The 20,577-nt window shown below is 41.5% G+C and overlaps 1 protein-coding gene across 8 annotated transcripts in view; it reads left to right on the forward strand.

Moving 5' to 3' along the window:
* Positions 1-20,577, forward strand: part of LOC122398432 — a 100,115-nt gene that overhangs the window by 66,429 nt on the left and 13,109 nt on the right. For 6 of the 8 annotated variants that reach the window (XM_043398266.1, XM_043398267.1, XM_043398271.1 and 3 more), the window contains exons 7-10: positions 3,589-3,832; positions 6,560-6,780; positions 10,178-10,388; positions 13,109-13,471. In XM_043398266.1, coding sequence (XP_043254201.1) covers positions 3,589-3,832; positions 6,560-6,780; positions 10,178-10,388; positions 13,109-13,471 — 1,039 coding nt within the window. The remainder of the gene's footprint in view (positions 1-3,588; positions 3,833-6,559; positions 6,781-10,177; positions 10,389-13,108; positions 13,472-20,577) is intronic. The other 2 variants (XM_043398270.1, XM_043398269.1) reach the window with 2 other exon arrangements.

The raw sequence follows: 20,577 nt of genomic DNA on the forward strand, positions 1-20,577 counted from the left end.
TTAACATCTTTGTATGCCATATGGAAATCTTACGCGAGACTTCAGAGCTAATCGTTACGCATTTCTCTGCGTACAGACAACGGCATTACGATGTGCGTGCTCGTGCAATCGACTTCCCCGTAACTCGTCTACCACGGGTCTATTTATAATCGATTATCAAACGCATTCTTATTTGGGCTCGATCGATATTATTTTAGATTCAATTAAATACGATGGAAAATAAAGTAGAAGTTTTTCAGAGGTTCGTATGGAACGTGTAGGTACTTCTCAGACACTCTGTAGAGTTTTCGTTTCGGTTCGGTGATAAATATTTAATCTCCTCTCACATCGTGAATTTAATTCCACAATCGTCTACTTTTAGATACCATTCAATTATCGTAGACTGGAAATGTAAATTCATCATTAATTTAGAATGCATTTTGAAAATATTACTGACAATAGAGGCTGCCTAGAATTAATAATACGAAATTTCTCAACTGAAACCGAAATGCAGAAATACAAGGTGTCCGAAAGACACGTATTTTTATCCAAGATATTAATATTAGAATTGTGAAAAAATAGTCCCTAACCTATAACTCATGAATTTACGTATGAATGTTGTGTATAGTATTCTGTCTTATTTATTAATAAATTTTGGACGTCTCGAAGAATCATTCTGGTTGTACAAAGATACAATAAATTATCTTGCAATGAAATGATAAATATATACTGATGCGTATGTTTTAAAGTCGTAGAATGTTGGAAACAGTGCTTAAAATAGGTCAAGTTTTAACGTTGAAGACTCGTGGCGCCTCGACGACGCTTTGCAAGTTTTATTTTTTTTTTCTGTTGGGTATTCTCTACGTTGTTCGATATTTTCGAAATATTTTATCTGTAATTTTTAACATTGTAATTATTTGTTTGACTAAATATCCTTAATCCTCTTAAGTATCCCCCTTAAGTTATTACTCATATATTAGTTAATCGATCACATCGATGGACTACGTAGTCACGCCTTCCTAACCTTACATTCTGAAGTTATCCAAATATCGCGAGTAACTTGTTCCAAAATGTCACGTACTCGTTCGACTGTCATTTTTTTCCTGTGCATACCGATTATACAAAACAGTCGTATCGTCGAGAGTAACAAGAAACCATAATCAATTTTAGGGAGACCAGCTATTTAATAATTAATCAATCGTCGACAAGATCGTGAATATAGTATGTTGAGGATTTGTATCGAAGGCTTTTCGTTCCAGGTTTGTGTACATATTGTAATTCCGTATTCTTAGTAAAAAAAAAAGTAATAACCGGACGTATTAAAAGAAATTCTCGGGACACAAACGGTTAATATGTCTGTGAGACAAACGACGCGAGGGAAGTATAGCGTACGACTGGAAATATTCCGAGTGCGCTCATTGGAAACCACTCGTTGGTAGAATAACCGCTTAAAAGCGTTTTCCAATGTCATGGAGCTCGGGCGTACGTAAGCAGACGAGGATATGGAAAATGATCGATCGATTTTTCCTGATTGAAACGCGGAGGGCGGACTTTCTGGCTGCGATGAGGTAACTCGTCGAAGGCCGAATGAAAGGCAGAATGAAACCGTTGACTGCACTCGCGTGTAGGAAGCACGCGAAGACAGAAGGACTTGAACCGAGGAAATTCATAATTTCCCGTTCAGAATTTCGTATCTAATTTTACTCGAATTCCAGCGTCTAATTGCAGGATGAAACTTCAGTCTTTTAGGTTAGAAATGTAAAATACACCGATTGAATACTGTAATATATTTTTTGCGTATGGTTTAAACATTGTACAGATTAAAGACAATTTTTGGAATCCTCTAATTACAAAACATGTTTCCGTCCAGGTCCCGTTGCTTTACCCGTTTCCTACGAAAGTATGAATTTGCATAAAGATACGTAATTTACTAATGGCTGGAGTAATTGTACTGAAAACGGAATTTACGAACGAAAGACCGATTTCCTTCGTACGGTGAACGTCGTTCAGGTGCATTCTTTACGGGTAATTGCTGTAGAGGGCGCCCCACGCAACTGGGACGAGCTGTACGTTTAAAGCGATTATAGATAGCAGAAAATGTCACGTGGAAAAATGAAATATTCATGGACGTGGTGGCATTTTCCTGCATTATTTTTATGAACTTTCGTGCATCGCGTAACGCTTGAAAAGTGCAGCTGTACTTTTTCTTCAAATAGAACGTGGTACTCGATGCGTCAACGAATGCAATTTTATTAGCCTCTGAAAAATGTATTTTCAACATCAGATTTATTTCATTATTTCACGGTTGAAGTTGCAGGGTTCATAAATATCATTTTGTTGCAATAATTGAGTAGTTACACAAATATAGAAAAAACAGAGAATATGTGCTTAATGGGCACGCGGCGTTTCCGTGCCGTGGAACTTGTTTCTGTTCGTAGATAACGATCTTTAATAACTTTTGTGTTGTATCTAATATCCTGGTAATAGTTGTACTTAAGAAAATTGTTATTCCACTCACGCTACAGGGGATATCGAGTGAACGCGATGCACTCGTTACTTTTGCCGATAATAATTACGAGAAAGGAATCCTGCCGGCGCACGATAATTACGTCGTGAAAATGCGCATCGAGAATTGCGTAACGTGGAAGTCACAGACGTCGAAACACAGTTCTCACGTTTAATATACTTACGGGACACGTTTAACGAGCGTTTCGCGTAAAACGAGAAACACATTCTAAACAATTGCCAACATTGTATGGAAATTTCTAGACTTGTTTCTGATTTTGTTTCAAGGTATTTGCCTGAAAGCAAAATTCAATTCTACTTGTTAAATGTCACTGAAGATGTTGATATTCTTCTACTATATTATCGACGCAAGTAAATCAATAATTCTTAACCCTTTGCACTCGAAGCAATTTTAGTGAAAAGATCATATTTACAAATAAGTAAATTATTTTTTAATTGATTATGGATACAAATGTTATGATTAGACTGCGGATGTTTATGCATTTATGGGAAATTTTAATTTTCAAAAAACTACAGAATTTAGTTAATATGCAAGAATATAAGAAATACTTAAAGTAAGGTACGAATTATTATATCTAGGGGTTGAGACAACCCTCTACAAAGCTCCAATTTCATTAATTTCATTAATAAAAATATGAATTTGCATGAAGATTCGCAGTCTAGTTATGATATATAAAAAAACAAAAAATTATCAATTTTTTTTTATTATTGTCTTTGTCCTTATGTTATGACTTAAAAATTATTTGCATTGTCTCCATAGCGGGGCCCTCGAGTGCAAAGGGTTAATATATTAAAATTCACTCAAGATTTAAATCCATTTAACGTAATAAAATGAAAACAGCTGAACGTAGACAGTGCTCAATTCGTTTCCATTCAACCGTCGTATCCTTTGCAATTTTATTTGTATAAGCGAATTGGCCGTCGTATCTGGAGAAACGCGATGGAGTCGGGGGATGATTCGCTGGAATCTAGCCGTAAGAATCGTAGCTGGAAAGCCGGGGGGATCGTCGTGTCGGAAAAAGCACTCCGGTAAACTGAATGCACTCGGGTCGCTGATCGTGGCATTTTATTTTTATTTTACAGCCGCCGGAGAACGAGTTGCAGAAAATTGGCGAACGGGTACCCAGCGAACACGAGCTCAGAGTACAAAGATCACTGCAGCGACTGAACGTCCCGGACTGGTACAAGAACTCTCCCGCGGCTCGCGATGGTTTCCGGTTAAAGAGGCACTCCGACGCGTCGCAGCACGGAGGATGGCGTGCTCTGGGCTCGAAAACCACTTCCCTCTCGTCCCTTTCGTCGTCTTCCAATAGGCAGCCGACTACAGGTAAATACCATCCCGTTGCGAGATACTCTTTGAACGACCAGCTTTCCATCGAAACAGAAAAACACACTGCACTGGTTGTCCCCCCACTTTCTCGCGAAACAAGAGAAAATATCGTTAAACGTGCAAATTAATTATTTATGAACCATTGTAGGGAATAAAAGTAACGAAAGTCACGGGTTAACGATAATAAACGATGTCTAGATCAAGTCTGGGTTAGGTCTTCTAGGTGTCCTGTTTGAAATAGAAAGGGTGGGAATCTCCCACTTTGGACACCTTCTCGAAGAACACGGTTCAATTACAAAGGTATCAAACAACCCATCGGTGACATTTAAGAGAATAATCTTGAACAAAAACTGTCTAAACTGTCTTGAAATGCGTATCCACCGGACGACGTTGAAACGAACGAAATAAGAATTTTCCAATCTGATGCACGGATGAGATCCCCCGTCCGTTTCGTGCCCCCCCCAATGCATTAAGGAAATTAACGTCGAGGCTTTCGTACATGTCGATCGACCTTCCGTCCGGAAAATGGATTATAAAATTTGCGGGGGGAAAAAAGAGGCAACCACGTTGGGATACATTCCGCGCGGCGGGGCTAAAAGCAATTCGCAGTAAATGGCGCAATGTCGTCGAAACGTGCTTACGCCTCTGCTCGTAAAAAGACAAGGAGCGTCCGAAATTAGCGCGTGGCGAGCAAGAGTGTCGGCCAATTTCATTTGAGCGCGTCTCTGAGCGACGTGGTCGGTGATGCTCGCTGGGCACGACGGGCAACGGTTAATAGGAAGCGGCTAATAAATTTAGCCGGGCACGTTAACTCGATTAATTCGACCCCCGCCACTCGTCTGGTGCGGCCCAGGGAACATACCGAGCTAATCCACGTCGGGTTACCGCGGAAGGGTTGACTCCGAGGGTGGCTCGGAAACGTTCAAGGACGCTTCTAACGAGAGAAGACAATTTGTTGAGGGAGAGCTCTAATTATGAGATTTACGCCGCCGCCACGCACGCTGCCGCGCCACCTGGATTTCGTTTGAGGGGGTGGACTCGCGATTCTTAACGCTTTCGCGGCCGTTGTCACGCGTACGTGACTTCGCTGTTGACGTACGTAACTTCCAAACTGATCAATTTTCGACCTGTGAGCGTTGATACTTTGTTAGAGAGAATACAAAGACACGTCGATCGATGTATAGAAAAGTATACATTTTCTATAAAAAAAATTGGAGTGACCTTGATTTTTTATTGAATAACAAATTTTTTGGTAATTTTTACTGTTGCAATTTCTTGACGATTGATTGCTGAGTATTTTTTATTGGAAAAGTTTTTTTATTGGTCTGAAATTTAGTGATCATTCGAATGTAGATGCGGGGGTGTTTTGGGGTAAAATTCATAACTTTGTGTCCGTGTAAATAATTGTTTGAACGGGTTAGTTTTGAATTAAAATTCTTGTCGATCTTTTTCCGGAAGATAACTGTTTCATGTTTTAAAAATTATTTATGCGAAAGATGGAAGATGATGCATTGTCAGAAACTTATTAGCGTCCGGTCACTGTGTCAGCGTTGGACAGTTTACGGGCTTTTATTCCTCCAGCAAGTTATCGCTCGACTTACAAAATCGTCGATCAAAGTCTGCTACCGTAATCGATTTCAAAGACGGATCGTGTAACGCACAGGCTGTAAAACGAGTCAAGATTCCAACGTGGTATCGCGGTATCTTATGCCTCAAACGTGAAACTATAGCGTGTTCTGGAATTCATAGTACAAACTTTGCTTATAATTAGAATACAAAATATACAAATTAATGAACAACTGCTTCGTCGTTCAACAAATGGACTAAAGACAGAAATATTTATCAACACTGTCTGCCAAGCCGATTTCATAAAAGTCTTGGCTCCAGATTTTTTCATAATTTGTACTTTCTCGAGTACCATTATTTCGGCCAATTTTATTGAAAGTTCTCCCATCCGTTGGATTTCTACTTAACAACTTTAATCGAATTTTTATGTCGCCTCTTGAGAAACGATGTCACAGTAAACATTAGTGTCGGTCATCTGTGCATGACGGTGCAGAAGTGTTAAAGCACAATTGCATATAACTGCAAATTCCCCAGAAAATTGCTGAATTTTTTCGTGAAGAAGACTGCTGGATGGCAGAGTAGCTAATATCGAAACAACTTGTTATTTATTATTTATAGTTTTTTTTAACAATATTAATACAAACATAATATAAACTAAAGTACTAAACTATGAATGTAATATAAACAATTTAAAAATGAACAATAATATAACTGCAGTGTATCCAAGCGGTCACCCATCCTGCAGCTGACCGCGACCAATGCAGCTGCACTTGGATGATCAGATGAGAACTGATGTTTTCGACTACATTATAATCGTCGACATGTTTTTATATGAAATATTTGTTTTTAACCTCTTCCCGTGCTTTAACGAGTCTGACTCGTGATGAAGATTTTGGCCTCAAACATGAATGTCACCAGCCAGACTCGCGAACAGAAAGTCGGCCGTAACATACACGAGCCAGGCTCGAGGACAACAAATCACGATCGTGATTGAGTTTTAGTTCCTATCGATACGTCGAAAGTGTTGGTCACGATTCTTATAACCTCTGTTACGAAGCAATGTAGCATCATTTTTGGGCTGTTTACCGCGTTTGGGCCCGGAAGAGGTTAAAACAGCTATCGTGGACGTTAACGAACGTTCCTGTTGGATCTGTTCAGGTGCCCTTCTAAGTCCAAGTCCCACACCACCTGTATTCTCGAGATGGAGTACCAGTCTGCTGAACAGCGCCGGAAGTTCGCCAGCAAGTTCGGCGAGGTCGTCGTTCAATCATCGACAGCCGTACTTGGGATGGCGTTCGCAAGAACGATTGACAAATCCACGAACACCGGCAGAACGTCTTGCTCAGGGTATTCTTCCCCAGTTGCAAGCAGCAAACAAGGTTAGTATCGAAAAGCATCACCTTCCTACACTATAAATATGCAAAAGTGATACTGTTTAGTTTGCATATAGCGACGGTTAACCTTTATCAAGCAAATATTAGATGCCAGACATTTTCAATTACGCGAAAGGAATATTAAGTTCGCCGCAACGGCGATCAAAGTGACACAGTTGGAAAATTTTAAACGAAACTGTGGGAAGCTACTCACGTGTTCCGAAAGTTCTCGCGAATCTCGACACATTCTATTCGAAACTTTTTCGATTAAGTAATAACGTACATGGCTGAAATTACGAAGAGAGTCGATACGTCGCTACGAACGCTCTAATTTCCATTTAAAATCTATAGCTTTTGTGTTGCTGCAAATACTCCCGTGAAATTAAATTACTCCGAATGCTTCTCCAAGCCTGTTCCATCGACAGAATGGAAGAGAATTCGTACAACAATAATGCCACGAGTAATTAAAATTGCTTATAAAGTATAAGTCTGATCAGAGTACGTTCCATTAAAATTAAAATTAAACTTCGTACAAAACTTAAAATTTTTGTTTGAAGCTTACAATTGAAACAGTTAAGCAAATTAATATACAGGGTACTCGGCCAACCTTGAGAGATTGTAGAAGCCAAAATAAGACAAAAATCAAGAATATCAATATTTCGTTTGAGGCTTCGTTAAAAAGTTATTAACAATTAAATTAAAATATTTCAAATCGTTCTGGAAAAATTATTTTTAGTTAGGGGGGTCAATTACAATCATTTTTTGTCATTACACATATCCCCGAAATCCTACCCACTTTCTAGAAAAAAATTCGAGAAGGTGTGAAATTTTTCGACGGGAAAAAAAATTTCAAATCGTTCCAAAAAAATTATTTTTAGTTGCGGGGGTGAATTACAATCATTTTTGGTGAATAGACATACCCCCGAAATCCTGCGCATTTTCGAGAAAAAAATTCGAGTAGGTGGACAAATTGCCGTTCTACAGCCGGAACTTTAAACGTTAATAACTTTTTAACGAAGCCTTCATCAATAAATTTTTATTCTTCATTTTCATCTTATTTTGGTCTCTAGAATTCCACATTAAAATTTTTCCAGGGGTCGTCGTACACCCTGTATAGTATTTCATCAAAGTGTTAATATCAGCTACACTGAAAAAATAATCTTAAAAGAAAAATATTTTCTGCAAGATACTGATCTTCGTTTGATATTTAGATATTTGAAACCATCTGCAATTTAAAATTGAAACGGAATCCAATGCTCCAGCTCGTAGTTTTCTTTTGTAACTGTATATTTTTATGAGTTCTAACGATAATACGAAACGCGGATTCGCGAAAGGGGATATTTTTGCGGAACACGGTTCGTTTGTAACGAAATAGTTCGCGAAGTCGAGGGAAAACGGTGGGCAGTTCAACCTCTCCGGAGGGCGCTTCGGGTAACAGTCAATTTGTCGCGGGTTGCAAAGGCCACGAGACGCCAGGACGAGGATTTCTGCCAGAATTTCTAATTATAGAAACCTCGGAGCATTTGCGCGCTGTCTGCGCAAATTAAAAATAAATTGGACAAAGAGGAAAGCGAGGAGAACGTGGGCGGGGCAGGGGTCAGTCATGGCCGCGATCAGTTCGAGGCCAAACTTCGCTTTCCGAATTTTCGAACAATTTTAAACGGACAACAACGCCGGCTGCGAACTATATATCAGCGTTCCATTATATTATAAACTTATTTGTACCTTTAAGCTATAATTATTTTCCCTATTCCGGGCAGCTTCCGGTTCGATTTACTCTGACTTTAAATCCTCTTAGGCGGAAGCAAAATATACGTAGCTATTTTTCATACAACCTTTCATCGATCGGTTTGTTTGTAGAATATTCCTGGTGGCTATGGGTCAAAATACCTTAAATATTATTTTTAAAATTGTGTATTTTACTATCCGCTTCACTTTCGATTTTAACAGGCTGTCCGTTATGTTTACCACGAAGATCTAGATTTATTATATAATCACTGAAAGAGATACAATTAATCCCGAAGGGTGGTATTTTTTTGTAGGAAAATGGAAACTCAAGAGCACCAGGACGGTGTAATATAATTTTAGGTAACGGAATTCGATAAACTGCAACGTTCTAAAGTGCAAGTAATCTATTAACTGCGAGTTTGTAACGCACGGCGAGGCACATATTTTGCGAGAAATAAATTAGCTGTGTACTCGAGTTTGACCCGAGGTGTATACCGTATCTAAATATTTTAAAAGTCCTCGCATACTGTGACCCCCTTTAAGACTTTAAACGAGTGGAGAGTTCTGTACCAAACCCCATGTGTCACGAAGAATAATTCAGCTCCACATGCTTGTACAAAAAATATGAACCACTGTCGTCGCTTGTGAAAGACAGGGATAATTTAGAAAAAAATTAATATGATCTTAGGATGAAATTTCCCTCAATAGAGAAAATAGAGTTTCGGTAAAATTGAAAAGTTTCAAGTCGTTCCAAAAAAATTATTTTTAGTTGCAAGGGTCAATTGCAATCATTTTTGGTCAACACACATACCCTCGAAATCCTACCCACTTTCTAGAAAAAAATTCGAGAAGGTGTGAATTTTTCGACCGAAAAAAAAAAATTTCAAATCGTTCTGGAAAAATTATTTTCGGTTGCGAGGGTCAATTACAATCATTTTTGGTCAATACACATACCCCCGAAATCCTACCCACTTTCTAGAAAAAAATTCGAGGTGTGAATTTTTCGACCGAAAAAAAAAATTTTATATCGATCTGGAAAAATTATTTTCGGTTGCGAGGGTCAATTACAATCATTTTTGGTGAATAGACATACCCTCGAAATCCTGCGCATTTTCGAGAAAAAAATTCGAGAATGTGTAAAATTTTTCGACGAAAAAAAAAATTTCAAATCGTTTTGGAAAAATTATTTTCGGTTGCGAAGGTCAATTACAATCATTTTTGGTGAATAGACATACCCTCGAAATCCTGCGCATTTTCGAGAAAAAAATTCGAGAATGTGTAAAATTTTTCGACGAAAAAAAAAATTTCAAATCGTTTTGGAAAAATTATTTTCGGTTGTGGGGGTTAATTGCAATCATTTTTGGTCATTACACATACCCTCGAAATCCTACTGACTTTCGAGAAAAAAAATTCCTTACCGAATATATAATGTCTGACCATGAATGAATGATTCCCCTAAAGTTTCATGCTTACGTTTAAAACATCATAACTTCTGAACGGATTGGAGGATTTTGAAGTTTGAAAATGCAAAGAATGCCCCAGAAAAATAGAATAGAATTCCCATTTTGCAAAGCATCGCCACATTTCCTAACAAATCGAGGTAGAACTTGCGAACTCCGGAGCGTGGATTGTGCAAGGGCTAACGTTAAAGTAAAACTGTCGTTCTCTTTAACAGCAGCAACAGCAGCAGCAACAACAACAGCAGCAGCAGCAGCAGACAACGAATCAGCAGCTAGAAGTAAGGAACTCGATAAAGGAAGTAACCTCGGCCATTGTGCACTACGTGCAAAGCGGTCAGGAGGTTGCTGGAGGTGGCAGGCTGTCGCCTCGCCCTCGACCCGAAGACTGGGACGACAGGGGCGGAGCAAGGTCAACCAGCCCCAGAGGTGAGCACTAAACAACCCATGCCAAAAAACATCCCACCACCACCACCACAACCATCACCACTTTTACTCTCTACGAGAAAGGTAATTTTGAGTTTTCCATCTTGATGTGTTCTCTATGTCTCTGCATCCGCTCTGCGGCCTAGACGCCTTCTCTTCTTCTGTTTGTCTCTGATATATTACACAACATACTATTTATCTCATCTGCGACGGAATGTTTGTAAAATAGTTTTCTATACATCTACCTACTCTCTGTTGTTCTACTCGTCTCTGTCGCTAGTCGAAAGCACCTACCAGTTCGCTGTCTCTGTTCGTCGTTCTGTTTACTAACGAAAATCGCTTTCAAAGACCGACCACCCCCCCACCCATTCAACGAACCAGGCCTTTCACGATGGCAAAACTAGTATCCCCGTACACGCCAGGATTCCCCATTCATTCTGCGAATGCTGCACTTGAACGTGCTCGCAATACCGTCCGTATCTTTTCAGAGTATCACGGTCCCTTCGTTTACGCGCGATATACCACCGTTCTTTTCCGTTTCGTGATCCACCTGAACCCGTCGATGACCCCGAGTAATCGTGCAAATTGACGCCGCGAGAAAGCTTCGAATAACGTTATTGGATACTCCGGTCGTTCTATTGTTATATTTTAAGTACGATACAGAGCTTCTCAGAGATACACTGTCACACCAAACTTATTCCACAAATGTTACCTTAAACGATTACCACTTTGTGATTTGCAACGCTTGTTATTCGATAATGAATTTAAAAATGTCAGCGGTCGTGGCACGTTGGGAGCATCGATTCTCGTGCGGTCATGGAAGTGCAGCTGCATTGGACGTGGTCAAGTTTAGGATGGGTTACCGCTTGGAGACGCCGCGTATTGTTGGCCTTATTATGTTATTTGTTGTTTACATTTGTACCTCTCTATCGGGTCTTTAATCGAACGTTGACCATTAACGTGTTAAATAAATAAAAAACAAAAAAGAAATAACGCATTTCCTTAGAAATATGGAGAGAGAATTACGAGTTTGAATTATTTTAAATTCGGATCGATCGATTTAGCCGTGACTCGTGCAAGTTTCGAGCCCCCCAGAGGTCCCTTTGGGGGTCGCCATGGATAACAAAGTTATAAGAAAACCACTGCTCTCTAACGGAGGACCTCCCCTGCGATCGTCGGTGGCAAGTTTGTCAAGCGAGACACATCGGGTTCCTGAAGTGCGTTTAACACAACCTTGACACCAAAAATCCGTATTTCCAGACCATAGATATTCGCTCGAGGTCGAATCCCAGGGAAGAAAGGAAGAAAAATGCCCGCTGAACGAGAAAGGGCAGAGAGAAGGATCCTCCTCTGTTTCGCGACTCTGTCACGAACCTCCGGGTCGCTCGTCTTCGCCTCTACCTTCGTCTTTAATCACGAGAGTCTCGCCGAAAGTATGCAGAGGCGACTGGTTGCTATTTCGATAGCCTTGTAGCCCCTGTGGTCGCCGTGGCACCGAAATAGATTACCCTGAAGTTTAAATCACACCCCTCTGTCTCCGTACGCTTTTCGGTGCGGGCGAACTTACCCGCCACTCGGGACGACCTTAAGACGAAATTAAAACAAACATCGAGAGAACAGCGTGAAGATAACACGTGGCTGGCTTGGTCACTTCGCGACGATCGTCGTCGTCGATGCCATCGACACGGTTCGCTCCCCTTACCTGGAGTAGTCTGGAAAGGTGCCTAACATCGCCTAGCTAACGGTTAAACATGTAGTCTTGCATTAAACTTGTCTCTGATGCAAACGAAAAGTGTAAATTTTCTGTGTTCGTATCCAACGTACGATACAGTGTTAGCGTAAAGTTTGCACAAATTTTTGCATATATCGAAACATTCGGAGATCCGTGGAACAGAATGTTCTCGATTAGAACCACGTATTTCTTTTCTCATCGCGTTGTAAGACGAACTCAAAACGTAATTATACAATTTTACACGTTGCTAGATCTGTAATGACTAGAAAAGAGAGTATTTAGCTTTTCGTCGTCTTTCACACTCGGTGTTTGCATTCGGTAAACGTGAGCCTAGGAACGAAAAGCTGAACGTTCCAGATTCGGTCCGACCCGTAAAAGGGTTAAAAAGTATACGAGACTGTCGATAGAGCCCACGTTCGTTCTATATTCGGCGTGCTCCCGGGTAGGGATCTCGTCGTGACCCACATGTGGTTCACCGGGCGTTATAATGGTGTTCGGATTCGGAAGCTTTGTTTCGCTATCGAGCATTTACTAACTAACTGTGCTGTGACGTGCAATCTGTCACTAACGTGTGCCCGTATGCCGATATATCCGGTCTGCACATTTTCGAGCCTGTAACGTCAGCTTGTTTGCGTTTTTTATTTTTTTATTTTATTGTAATTAATATTTTCCGTATTAGAGCTTCACTAATACGAATTAATCGCTGTGACGCGCGTCGCCTCGACAGAGAACCTATCGATCGACGCCTCGGGTGTGAGCTTCGGACGTCGCCGCGAACTTGGTTAGCGATTCCTTGATAGAGAACGTGTATCCACGAATAATCCGCGGCCATGTTGCGTAACCGTAGACCGAGATCGCGTTCGCCACGTTCTCTCTTTGTTGACGAATCGCTGCGCGGAGTCGCGGAACCGTGACGGATGTTCGAGGAGAACGTCGGTGGCGAGTTCCTCATGAATGTGTGTGTCTAATGAAATGAAACTTGTCCTCGAAGGGAGCGTGAAGCTGTGTTGGATGGAGAGCTCGTTCGTTGGCACGAGACCCGTGGATTCGCCGGAGACGCCGATGAGTTTGGCCACGGAGACCGACTGCTGTCCAGGCTGCAACGCCACCGGCACTGAGTCCTGCAGTTGCATCGATTCAGCGACTTCCGGTCTGTTCTTGGACCTGACGCCGACCCGCGACGACGTGCAGCTACAGCAACAGCAACAGCAACAACAACAGCAACTGGGTGGCGGCAGCAGTCTATGCCCGTCGCCGTCCTCGTCGCTCAATTATCACCACCACCATCCCCATCATCATCATCGTCAGCTTCATCATCAACAGCAACCCCAGCAACAGCAACGCCATCACCGCGGTGAGTTGCTGCTCGCCTAGCGGAAAGCCAAAAACAAAAGAGATCGAACAAGAGAACACGCACGGTCGCGAACATCCTCCAGGAACGGAACACATGCTCGATCGCGTTCCCACGATACCAGACGATCCCTCGACCCGTCGTTCATCCGCCGATTTGCTAGGCCCAAGCTGACGAAGACGATTCGAATCGCGTCTAGAGACGATTCTTCGTGGCTATGGTAATCCCCACTTTCAACTTTACAAGTCTTCAAATTTTTATATTATTCGTCGTATCTACGCTAGCACATTATCGATAGATCGCTGAGCTTTTTCTGATTAAAATGAGCCCAAACACGACCTCGTTCCGATCACTTTTAATTGCGGACGTTTGACGCGCAATGGTGGCGCCACCGTTGCAGGAAGTACAAGACTTTGAACGAACTAGATCGTGTTTGGACTCGTTTTCATCGGGAGAACGTCGCCGATTCGTTGGTAATACTTCCCGTAAAGATACGATGAAAAATACAGAAATACTCACTTTAACTGTAAGCTATACTCAGAGATGGAAGTGGGAATTACTGCACTTTATTACGTCTTTGGTTCTGACTGGTACGAGAGTTCGACGATGTTTATTATAGCAATCGTTCTTTCAGAAAAGTCCTGGTATCTTCGATCTGCTCTTAACCCCTTGACACAAGACAAAATTGTGACGAATACGAATTATTAAACGTATCACGACTCATCTGATGTTACTTTCGATATCGTAGTGCGAATTTGAGATTTTTCAAAAATTTCACATGGTTTGCTCCTCAAGGGGTTAAATGAACGCTTCTAGGCAATTTTTAGGGACGTTCTTTCATATCTTCCGACTGATGAAAGTGAATTTCTTCAGTCCCTCGACTCCCAAAATTACGAACATAGGATATTATCGCAATAATATGAATTGTTTCAGTGTTTATGCGTCCTCTTGACGTCTTCTGCTCACGAATGGTAAGTTCGTCGGAGCTGTTTGGAAATCCCGAGCGATTATTCTCGCAATTTGGCAGGGAGCAGTGAACGATCTTCTTGGAAGAGCTTCTTCCTCTGACGTGCATTTTCGAGACTGGTCTGCCACGGGCCGTGTTTGTCACGTTCGTCATCGTACGCGTTTCTGATCTGGGATCGTTTCCAATCGACATCTCGCAACTGTTTTTCGTCACGAGCGTCGTGATCTCACAGTTTCCACGTGATTGTTTTCGCGGTTTCGAACGATCTTCGTTGTATCGAGAATCTCGATCGGAGGAGCAATTATTTCAGTACCTTGTCGCGATGGTGAGATCGAAAGTAAATTACTTTCGTGGATCGACGTTCGTTCTTCTGATTATTTCCCTATATTCGCGTGTGTATATATATATATTCGTATATGTATGACGATCGCGTACACGAGAGTCGCACGAAAGCGTCGAAAATCGTGAGAATCGATCAAACGTTGGAAGATCTACTGCCCTTGTACATTATACGCAGCTTTTTTTGCACTCTTTATATACTTTTTCACGGTTCTCGCTATTGCGCTACTTCTTACGCACTTTGGTCGCTTTTCTATTGCATCGTATAAATAAGTGACTCTGAAAATGCCACAAAAAAAAAAAAGAAGATAATTACTAGTGATTAAAAATTTTCCTATTTGGAATGTTTTTTGGACGGTGTAAGGTGTTGTTGAAAGATGTTGTTGAATTAGTATGGTTACAGAGAAGTTGTTATGGTTGCAGGATAAAGTAGATATTTTTTGACAAGTATTCGCGTTACGTTATTGTATTTGTAAAGGTAGCTTTTTGCTCTTTGAAATACAAATTTAATTTATTAGTTGGTGTAAACAGAAAATTATTGCCAGGCGAGATCTTTCCACAATTTATATTTTGGTCTTCTTCGGGAGCAATAATTAAAAAATATTAATATATGAAGTATATTTTTCTATAATAATATAAAAAAAAATTGCAATGCGTAATTGCACAAATTTAAAAAGAAATATTGGATAACAATATTTATGATTGGATTATTTATGCTTGATTATATTTAAAAAAAAATCGTATATTGTTTTCCAAAGTGTACCAAAATGACATTAGAGGTAAAAAAAATACTTGGAAAGACTTCACCTACGAATAATTTTACTCTTTGAATTATGCATGTGCAATTATCTCGTATGTATAGTGACGTTCAAGGCTAAAAGATTAATCGATGGCTATTCCGTCGCAAATGGAATGATCCACGTATATTATTAATTTTTATACAGGTACGAGGGTGACAAAGTATACTATTTAAATGTATAAAAACGGATACGAAGAACGAATATTAACGATCGACCGTACACGGTCGGATGTAAGACTCGCGCGGTCATCTTCTTGCAGAAAGGATGAATCAAAACCTCGTACGATTTAGCCTTGTGTAATTTAGCATCCGCATAGCCTGTAATCTTCTGTCGCTTATGAGACCCTTCTGTGGGGATGTTCACTCGCAGTGCTTTCATTGTTCGGTGTAGGTACGAAGTTCGAGGGCCGACAAATGGTAATCGCGTTTGCCTCGCGCTCTCCTTTCGTACAAACCTTTTTAGCTTTTCCGTTCGCGATCACGAGAGTCCTCTCGTTTGTCGTTTTCGTCAGCTTGCCTGCACGCGGAACGTCGCGAAAAACCCGGGTAAAACGTGTCCGGAACTGCTCCGAGGGTCTGGACGAGTTTCACGCGCGCGCGCGCACACACACACAGATTTCGGTTACCGAAAACGAGACTCAAGCACACAACCAGGAGGGTAATTAAAAGCTGGAAAAGAAGTCCACACACTGTTCTACACGCGCTCTGTCTTGAAATTTCTCCGTCGTACGTCGACGACCGCGTCCAGAGGTTCGCGTTTCCAAAGAGCGTCGTGGAACCAACGATCGAAAGAGACGGAAAGAAACGAGATTTCCTGGATACGCCGTCGACGTCGCGTATATTTCGTCATTCCACGGGCGATCTCCCGACGTCGTTCAGCCACCCTTCCACGGGAGGGTGGCCAGGGCGCGTCGAGAGACCTCCCGGTAAGACTTTTTGTAAGCCTCGTTCGTTTTTACACACACACACACACACACACCACGATTATGAGTTCCACTTTCTACTATTTTTTTTTTTTTCTTTTTTTTTTATATTAATTTTCGTCACGAGAATATTTTGTAGTAAACTTTGTTACTTTGTTACGACCGCCCCCTCGTCGTTGGAAGACCCCCGTGAAGCCCCCCACCAACCACCCAACCACTCAACTGCTCCCGGAGTATACGTCCCTTCTTAGCTCTCCACGTATCTTTGTTGCGAAACTCCCGTCTCAGATTTAGTCCCACCCTCCACCCCCTTTACTTTTACCAGTAGTCTTAACTTTTTTGCGTTCATGTATGTTTACTGTAAAGTTATCCGCGTTTATATTTTAACTATAGCTAGCTCGGTCTATACATATATAAATTTACAAATATCTCTCTCTCTCTCTATATATATATATATATATATATATATATATGTGTATACATACGAAAAAAACAGTTACGTACGATTCGTATACAACACCGTTCATTATTGCAAAACGCGTTGATATTATTATTATTATTATTATGATTAATTATTATTAATTATGATTATTATTATTATTGTTATTATTATTATGATTATTATGCCATTATTATTGTTACTCATTTAATTACGAGTGCAGTGTTCGCAGAACCGTCGGTAAGCACAGCGTACTCTTAAGTTATTTCTGCGTTTTGTTTTTTTTTCTTTTCTCTCTCTCTCTCTCTCTTTCTCTCTTTTTTCCTTTTCTTTTTCTTTACGTCTGCTCGTTGTGCCTTGAGCCCACGATATGTGAAAGTTGCATCCGCTACGATCGATCACACACCGGGTCATTTCGTTTGTGTTTCATTCGCGTCTCTCCCACACGCACATTATAATACAACACACTTTTATCTATCTGTCTGTCTCTATTTCTCTTTTCGTGCCGGACGGTTCTGCGTGCCGGTGCTTTTGCCTTTCTTAAGTAATTCCGTACTTATTGTTCGGACACACCAACGATTTATCATTTCTTTGTAGAGCGTAATTACCCTTTGACAACAATAAATTATTGTCATTACCCTTTGCGTTGTTTGCGTTGACGTTCCTTTCTCCTACGTTCGGCAATTCTTCTCTGGTAATCTTCTTTCGCCGTTTTCTATCTCTTATCCAACACCCCCAACCCCCCTTTTATCTGACTCTATTTTCTCCCTTCGAGGGGCCATATTCGTATCGATTTATCGTTAGATAAGTTTCTTGGAACGACGATCGTGACGCGTTTGTTTTGCGTGGCTGTCGTACGACGTTGTCATAACCGAAACGCGTTTATGGTTATTTTGGTGGCCAGAGAAACAACAGCACTGTGCACGATTTTAACCCTGCAATTCTACACGTTCGCGTAATCTTGCCAACGCTATACTGGGGAACTGTATACCCCAGCCATAAAAATAATCAAAAACAGGATGTAGATGATCAGAAGAATCATTTTGTTAACATAAATAGTTAAAAATGAACAAGAAATACAATACTCCACTATAGTATTCCAGGGTTAATGTAATTTTTTCTTCGACATTCCTTCTGGCCATCAAGTGTAGCTTCCATAAACGTCAAATCAAGCGACCATTTTAAATGTGTTGCAAAATTGTTTATAACGTACAGCCCCTAATATGAAATATTAAATTAAATAAATTTCTCGACACTTGATTGCAAAACGTGGAACATGACATGTAAAAAGATAAACTTATAACGCAAAGGGTAAATATGATTCGCAAAAAGGATTAACTTGTAGCGCAAAAGCCACCCCCTTCTTACAGAAAGTGACCCTAACAGTCGACAGATATCGTTGCAGTCCGTCGTACGACTCGACCACTCGATAAATCGTAACGCGTGTGGCCTCCAGTTGATTCGAGTATACCACCCCCCTAAACACCCGCACCCCCCACTTTGCAGTATCTCTCTAGTCGAGTATCCATGCGTACGCGTGTCGATTAATTTGGTTGATGCGTTCTGCTTGTGTCGTCACGGTAAGTGCTATATTTGTTTCGCCCGCTTTCGTCTTTCTTTCTCTCTCTTTCTCTCTCTTTCTCTCTTTCTCTTTTTCTCTCTTTCTCTCTGCCCCCCTCTCACACACACACACTCTGAAACCCCCGAGTCTTTTGATTTTTATTTTCCACCCGTGGCTTTTGCATCCGCGTGGCGCGTGTGCGCATGCGCGCGCACCCGTCGGGCCGATACTTCCAGCACGGAAAATAGAGCGTGAAACGGGGGTGAAAACAAAAGAAAAGAAGGAAACCGTTCCGCCGTTTCTTCCGGCAAAAAAGAGACACGAGGCTGGCCACCCCTGTAAAAATATCTGGTAAACGCCAGGTTCAAAGAGTACCGTTTTTCAGCTTCGTTTTTTGCCTTCTGCGCTTTCGTGAGAGCTCCGCCCGAGAGAAAGTATCGCTAGAACTCTTAGGCTAGCGCGTGTGAGCGTCTGGTAGCTGTAGCAGTTGCACGTAGAGAGTACAAAGTAGAAACCGTAGAGACGTAGACGACAGGTGAAGACAAATCGTGGGCGTCTACGATTCCTACACCCACATCCCACTTTCTTATATTTTTTTTTTTTTTTCTTAGTTTTCTTTGTATTCTTTTTTTATTTATCACGATCATCCCGTACATCCAAGAACCCACGCACGAAGAAGTCCAAGAGAGGTATATACCGCGTGCCTTCACGACTCGTCGGGGACGTCCCGACGGCGTAGAACCCGGGGATTCCCAATGTCTTTTCACCGCCCGCCACTCTGTGTTATCTGATACGTGGAAAATTGATCACAGTAAAATTGGTTGAAAGTTTCGAGTCTCGATGGGTTTTTTCTTTGGGGGGAATAGCACGGGTGGTGCACGGTACTTTGGGAAACCCTGGTGTAGAGCATTTCACAAGGACAACACTAGCATCTCGTCGAACGTTTGTCGTCCTCGCGTTCTAACTGTCTCGAAGTTTCCTCGAGTCTTGTTCGAAACTTTCGCTGGGACGGAAACTTATAGGGGTGCTCGTTACGCCTCGTTTGGGGAATGACGGAGGATACCTCCGGTTAAACGATCTTTATAGCAATTGTCGACGTTCCGAGGACACTTCGGACGGATCACCGGCTACTCGACTTGATGGAGGTAAGAACACTTGCACGGAAGAACGTCGACAGTTGCTGTAAGTCCGTGGGTTCGTTAAAGGACGTCAGTGTTCCAAAACGCCTGATACCTAGCCAAACACGCAATTTTTCAAAGTAACAAATATCTAAAGTTCAAAGTAATTCAGCCCTCAAAATAAATTACAATCTAACTTTCCTTCGCTCAGAGAGTTTTTCAAATCGTCTCCTATTGTTTGTATTATTGGGTCATCTTATCGACGTTTTGGAACACTGCAGTGTACTGTGCAGAGATCGTAAGTTGTCAACGAATGGAATTGTACCGCCCCCTCCCAGTCACGTGGACTGAGGTCGAGCCAATGAGAGCGACCTATCCTTTGACCCTTTGTTCGCGAGCATCGGACAACTTACGATCTCTGCAACGCCACGAAATCGGTCGACGTCTTTAATTCCTGTCGTGCTCTCTGCAACAGTTCTACGTGGCTTGCGTAGAGAGGGGCCGTAATAGACGTCTACCGAAAAAAGTGGCGCGTAAGTGGATCCTCGACTAACACCCCAACGAAACACGTGACGAGCACCCTAGAACGTTGATGGTCGGCTGAGGGGTTTTTCGACATTTTCGCGTACGTCGAGCCTCGCACGCGTGCTTTCAGTAAAAAATGCTTCAAGTAGCAATCGATGCCTATACACGACACGACGAAACCCAATGCTTTTCGACGATACTCGCATCGATCAGTACTTTGCAATTACGCTTCCGGCTGCCACGTATCGCGCGACGGTCTTGCATTCGTCTGCATTTTGCTGCAAACTTTCATTTGTTAGCGTTATTTACGAATTTTGGGACAAACGGATTGGACCTATAATCAGTCGCGTGAGACTGGTTTTATTGCACCAAAAGAGAAACTGGTATACGAGCTTTAATGGTACAGAAATCACAATAATACAGAAGATAAAAGTGACA

Source organism: Colletes gigas, unplaced genomic scaffold, assembly GCF_013123115.1.
Source record: "Colletes gigas isolate AHSC1104 unplaced genomic scaffold, ASM1312311v1 Colletes_gigas_Sc00011, whole genome shotgun sequence".
NCBI classification, from domain to species: Eukaryota; Metazoa; Arthropoda; class Insecta; order Hymenoptera; family Colletidae; genus Colletes; species Colletes gigas.